Source organism: Thalia democratica, chromosome 4 (genome assembly GCF_965202585.1).
Source record: "Thalia democratica chromosome 4, ktThaDemo2.hap1.1, whole genome shotgun sequence".
Classification (NCBI taxonomy): Eukaryota; Metazoa; Chordata; class Thaliacea; order Salpida; family Salpidae; genus Thalia; species Thalia democratica.
The window spans coordinates 3,070,256-3,076,831 of record NC_139168.1 but is presented as its reverse complement, the minus strand read 5'-3'; the positions used below and the strand labels follow the sequence as shown (position 1 = coordinate 3,076,831).

The 6,576-nt window shown below is 26.1% G+C and overlaps 1 protein-coding gene across 1 annotated transcript; it reads right to left on the bottom strand.

The window, feature by feature from the left end:
• Positions 1–571: 571 nt before the first annotated feature.
• Positions 572–4,690, bottom strand: LOC145835272 (small ribosomal subunit protein uS15). Its single transcript, XM_082942845.1, has 4 exons — positions 4,595–4,690; positions 3,666–3,828; positions 2,014–2,148; positions 572–739 (listed from the first exon to the last, which is right to left on the bottom strand). The coding sequence occupies exons 1-4, from the start codon at positions 4,615–4,617 to the stop codon at positions 605–607; spliced, it is 456 nt and encodes a 151-aa protein (XP_082798971.1). The 5' UTR covers positions 4,618–4,690; the 3' UTR covers positions 572–604.
• Between the last annotated feature and the right edge of the window lie 1,886 nt (positions 4,691–6,576).

The window sequence follows — 6,576 nt, the reverse complement described above, 5'->3', positions numbered from 1 at the left end:
TATGGGAACGGGTTACTTTAACACGTGGAGTCACAAATTTATCAATTTTATTTTATTATTTATGTTAGAGATAGTACGCGCTTAATCAACAGTTGTGTAACAGTTTGTTAGATAGTTAAATACTTATGTTTTTAATCAAACTTATTGGTTTCAAATTAGTTGTTTAATTTCAGGTTATTCAGCAACCTTGAGATGTATGCAAACTGTATGTATAAAGTAATGAAATTTAATGGGATTTTAATATTTTTTTATCTTGGTTGTTCAATTTATCATAGAACTGAACACAAAATGAGTCGAGAGATATTATCAGGACTGAAAACAGACTAAATTAAGTATGTGTTATGAATTTGACGATTATATTGAAACAACCATGTAATTATTTTTGAGCTTCGGAAAATTTATATTATTTGAAGACTAGTAGTCTGTACCTAAAGATTTAAGAGAAAAGAAGACACAAAAACAGTTTTAGACTAGGTCCTAAAATAAAATTATTAATACTTCTCCACTTAACACAGCAAATGGAGTAACTTGTCAAAAACACTACAATTTATATAAATACACACAACACAAGTTTTGAATTGACTAGTTTATTATAAAATCAAATTTAAGCGACGAGAGCTGAGGCGGTGGCTGACTCGTACTTCCAGTTTGGGGGAAGTACGGCCTTGCTCTTGTAGTACCTGGCCAACCTGTGGATCCTGGACTCGACCAAAATCAAGCGGAATTTGCAGTCGGTGTCCTGTTGAAATATAAACAATTTAGTGTTTGTAGTTGTATTACTTACTAGTAAATTAATAAAGGTTTCAAGAAAATCACTGGTGATGTGAAATGACAGAATTCTATTATAATATTTAAGAATATATTGAAGTATGTTGATGTTATAAAGTTAACAACAACAAATAAAACAGGTAAAATTAATAATTTTAATATAAGATGTAACGTTATAAGGCGTTAAATCCTGGAGATCCTGATAAGCTAAGCTTATCGGAATGTATATCACAGATGTTCTTGTGCTAAAACTTTATTCCGACTAACGGCGTTTCACTGCTCTCAAATAAATTTAAGAACAGATCTACGGAGTCTATAAAATGTTAACACACTAAAACAACTTTTTTTCTAATGTGTGTTAACATTTTATAGACTCCGTAGATCTGTTCTTAAATTTATTTGAGAGCAGTGAAACGCCGTTAGTCGGAATAAAGTTTTAGCACAAGAACATCTGTGATAATTTTAATATAGATATTATAATGTACAGCTTTCTGCGATCGTATGAGTATTGATTAAGTCATACAATGGATATGCCGCTGTCAATTGATTTATGAGGCATGTAGCACAAAAATTACCATGGTAAAGATAATTATGTGACTCTAAAATACCTCAATGTCAAATAAATATAGTATATATTCAAACATTACATGAATAAAAATGATAAGTCAACAAATAATGTTGAATTGTGTGAATAAAATTAAAAACTTTTATTTTTTTGAGCACAACTAACAAAAATGTATTCAAACATTACATAACATAAAATTGTTAAGTAAAAAATACACAAATTTTAAATACCATGTTCAAGGTGTAAATAAAATTAAGCAATTTTTTAGAGTATAGAGACCATTTTAATTTAAAAATAGTTGGAAATAAAAATTGATAAGTGCAATAGCTTTAATTGTAAACAATACTACATCATTTAAATAAAGCTTAACAAGGGTTATTAATGACTAACAAAACAGTTTATCAAAAAAACTCACTTATAAATGTGATAGTTTTGTTTTCAAATTTTAAATTTAACAACCAACCTCCAAGCTAGCTCAGGCTTGGTAGTTTTTAAAGAATATTTTTATTATTTAACTAACTTGATTAGTTTGGTTTAAAATAACTATTTAAAAAAAAATAATAAAATGCACATGAACAACAAATAATCATCCCTAAAGCTTATAATAATCATGCTAATTTTTAAAGTAACTGTTTGAAACCAGGTTCAAACATTTATTTATCCAAAATTCAAAAACATACCTTTCTGTTTCTCATGAGATGTTTCCTCATGGCAACGGCCTTCCTGATCAAATGGTAGAGATCCTCTGGAAGTTCTGGGGCGAGTCCCTTTGACTTGAGGATTCTCAAGATCTGGTTACCAGTGACATGTCTGACCTGTTAAATAATACTTGTTTAGATGCATAATAAACATTAATTATATTTTATTAATAATTGTTCTAATAGATATTAAGATAATTCATATTATGAAAAAAAAATTTCCAATGAAGTTAAAAATATTTGAAAGAAAAACATCAAAATTTTGATACTAAGGTTAAACTTATTTTGAAAACAGTATTTTTAAATGTAAATATTTAATGCTGGGAGAAATAAGTTTTCTAAAACTAACAAGGTACAAGTTTACTAAATTATCAATTATTCAACACAGTGTTACTATGGGCAATTGCAACTTGAAAATAAGAAACTTTGTGTATTAATAAGATCCTATGATCCTTTAAGACTGCTTAATGGTTTCCTATATGTGTGATGGCCTACACAAAGCTGCTTTATTAATATAGCTCAATTAAAGCATTTTACAGTAACCAAAAAGTTTAGAACATACTTAATGGTCCTTAGATGTATACCCACCAATTTATTTTTTCAATATATATTAATCTTCAATTGAATGGTCCACAATTAGTCCCTCTAAACTCAAGTGTTCCCTTATCTGACAACATCTTATAAAAATTTTTAATATAACTTATAATACTAAATTTACCAATAAGCTCAATTATTTTTTTTAAACAAACATTTTTATTAATTGATATAATATAAATGTACAGCTTTCTGCGATCGTATGAGTATTGATTAAGTCATACAATGGATATGCCACTGTCTATTAATTTATGAGGCATGTAGCACAAAAATTACCATGGCAGAGATAATTATGTGACTCTAAAATACCTCAACAGTACATGTAACAAAATTATCTGTTATCATATATAAACTAAAATAATCATATTTATTTTCAAATACATTTATATAGCTATTTTAATTGATAAAGATTAAACTAATAATTAAATGTTTTATAATATATAATAGATTTGTATATTACAAAATATTTATTTGGTTGCAATATGCAATATTATATAGAAAACATTTTTTCTCAAAAACTCATTGTTAAGTGGGTGAGCATAAATATTATAAGGACATTTGTTTTTATTTCATCAAATGTTTAAAATTAGTTTCTTTTTTAAATGAAAAGAAATCCCTAACTCAATTTGGACCCTGATATGGAATAGTCAGCTGTAATTTTATAATTGCTTTAAAAACATACATTAAAAGGTAATACATATATTTTATGACAGAAGTATGACAGAATGTTAACTGTGTTGGCCCAGATAAATTTCTTGAGCCCTTTGAAAGTGACCTTACAGCCACTTTTTATGCAAACTACTTGGCAAAGTAAGGGTGTTGTAAACAATTTTTTTTAAAGACTATGTCATCTTAATGCAACTTAAATTTATTTAAAAATATTTAATTTATAATTTTAAAATCACATATACTGACACATAACTAATAGAACTTTTTTAAATATACATTAATAAAACAAAAAATTTAGATAATTAAACTAAGCCAAAAGATTTTAACTAAATTTCAATAAAAACTTTAAGAATTGATATAATTTAACAAACCTGAGCAACACCATGGGAGTCACGGAGGATGACACCAATCTGGGATGGGCGGAGACCCTTCTTGGCCAACTTGTAGATGTGTTCCTTGACATCTTCGGCGGACAGCTTGCACCAACTGGCGACGTTGCGGCTGTATGGCAGAGCTGAGCCTGAGATACCTTTTCTGTTTGAAATGATTGTTTGATTATTTTTGTAAATTTACATGTTAGAATTTGCCTAGACTTGGAAATGTAATGTGGTATGGTTGATATAAATTAATAAGTTAGTTAATTGTTACTTTTAAATATAGGAAAAACATTAGCCCACATTACTACATTAATTTGAAATTGGTTTTTAATTTTTTGGAAGACTGGAACTTGCTAGCAATTTAAAAAGTAAGTACTAGGCTTGAGTAAAAATTTATAAAATTTTAAAATAATACCCTGGATAATTTTTTAAATAAATATGTGGTACACCACACCCAAGTATTTATTTGTTAATTTTTCTTGTACATTTAGATGCTTACTCTGCACAATATTTACTTGGGTCTGAATTTTATAGAATTAATTGGTGTGAAATAATGAGTGATAAATTATTTAATATAAATTGAAAATTTATTTAGTGGCAGAGGTTTTCTTATAAAACTGTCAGTGTAAATATAACAAAACAACTCCTTTGAATTAACTTAGATCTCCAACTTCTAACTTAAAAATCAGGGAAACTTGAGGGAGGATAAAAGAAAACCCTTTGTACTTAAAACAAAACTACTAGAACAATTTCTTATACTGGGACTTTTTACTGCAGATATAGCAAGACTAGCTCATAAATAAGGTTACACAGCCTATGGTAAAACTACTTACTAAAGCATGGTGACTGTCTGAGTGGGATTTTCAAAACAATCAACAGATAATATGAGTCAAATAATGTATGCAACAAAGTCAAATACTAACCCTGGACAATGCATACGACCCATGATTACTGGATGTTTGTATTCTTAGCTGACAAAGATTGGAAGAACTTACAGTTGTATACAAATGGAATGTAAATTTTACTTGAACTTTTATGGCTTTTTTAATTTTTAGTTCTCCTGTTGACAAAATGGCTTCAAATCATGTCTAATATTGAAGCTAAGTTTTTGTAGTGTAACTATAAATATTGAATTTAATATCTTCTACAAATGTTTTTCATATAATAAAAAAATATTAGTATTTTATGTATTAATCTGTTAAAAAATGTTTAATTAAATTTATCTTGCAAATTGAAAACTTTTTATTTTGTTTTAAAAAATTTAAAAATTTTGTTTTCCTAAAATCATTTCAGAGATTTTTATTAAAAAAATTAAATCTAGTTTATGTTTCGATAGCAAGAAGAATTTATATAGATAAAAGCTTATTACAAAATATTAAAACAACAGTTTTTGTTCTAGTTCTGCTTGCTACCGTAGTTGCCAGATTAACAAAAAGTAAATCGCCAAAAAACTCAAACATAAAGATTCAAATTGAAAACTAATTGTTTATTAAGTTTTAACAGTTTTTATTTATTTAATTTTTGCAACTGTACTTGGTACACTTAGTAACAACTAACGAGCTGATTATGTTAATCGGAAGTTTATTCGTACACCAGAACCCAGGTCCTAGAAACAAATATTTCGAGCGCTCTTTTTTCCTAAAATAGACAATAATAATATTTATGCATTTTCTAATAATTTAAATTATTTTTCATCTATTAACTCGTCTTTTAGTAACAAATACATTAACAAAAACTTTTTTAATCTTGTTAACTTTCTTTTTTAAACAACGAGTGATACTACGCTGAGTACATAAATAAAATTTATACATAATAGCAATTAACTTGCAGTAAAAAAAAATAATTGAAAGCTTTTATTGAAATAAAAAGTACTTTAGGTTATTTAAATAATAAAAACTCACTATATTTCTTATAAAACCTTTTTTTAGTAATATTAGTACAATTTTTTAGTTTTGTTTTGATATAACTCGAAGGTGTTCAATACTTGAAGTTATTTACTAATGATTGTAATAAAAAGTTTATAAAACACATAAATATGTTAAGAAACTCATTACGTTTTAGTATGCGTAATCCATTTGACATCCAAATAATATTAATTTATTTTATTTTTTTTATTTATTTTATCGAAATAAAGAAAGTTTTTAGGTTACTGAAATAATTAAAAATTCACTATGTTTGTTATAAAACCTTTTTTTTTTTCAATAATATTAGTACACTTTTTTAATTTTGTTTTGATATAACTCGAAGGTGATCAATATTTAAAGTTATATACTAATGAGTGTAATACAACGTTTATAAAACATAAAAGTAAGTTAAAAATTAATGAAAATTTGTTTAAGTATGCGTAATCCATTTGACATCCATTAGTTTAGATGTAATAAGAAGTAAATGATAACGTTCATTATTGTTTATTAAACGACAAAAAAGTGCTTAATAAAGTTGGTCCTAGGACCTAGATAATTGTATCACAACAGGTTATTGTGTTACAGGTTAGTTTTATAAACACATTAATCTCATTCACATTAAAAGTATAACTAATACATCTAAATATCTTGTATTAAAAGATAATAAAGATATCAAAAACAAGTTTTACTTTTTTATATAAGTTAAAAATATTATTTAAAAAGTTAAATAAAACCTTAAAGTTATGTTTAGCAATTTATTAAAACTCTTTAAAAATGAATACAACGTTTTGTGGTTATATCATAAAAATATTTTGCATATGTTTTTGAAATATATTTATATTGTTATATTTAATTTGAGTATCTATTATTTGTAAACTAGCAATAGTTTTTATACAGCTTTTTAGTTTGTATTTGAACTAAATAAGTTTAGTATAATGTTTAGCTTCCGAAATCTCTAGGCTAGGATAATACTACTTTTTGTAAGTTTAAGACAGTGATAT

Bases quoted from the DNA above. Each gene is read 5' to 3' on its own strand.
- LOC145835272 (XM_082942845.1), bottom strand. From the start codon at position 4,617: ATGGGTCGTATGCATTGTCCAGG. The intron at 2,149-3,665 runs GTTTGTTAAATT...ATTATTTAACAG, and splicing joins ACTCCCATGGTGTTGCTCAG to GTCAGACATGTCACTGGTAA. The intron at 740-2,013 runs GTATGTTTTTGA...ATATTTCAACAG, and splicing joins ATCTCATGAGAAACAGAAAG to GACACCGACTGCAAATTCCG.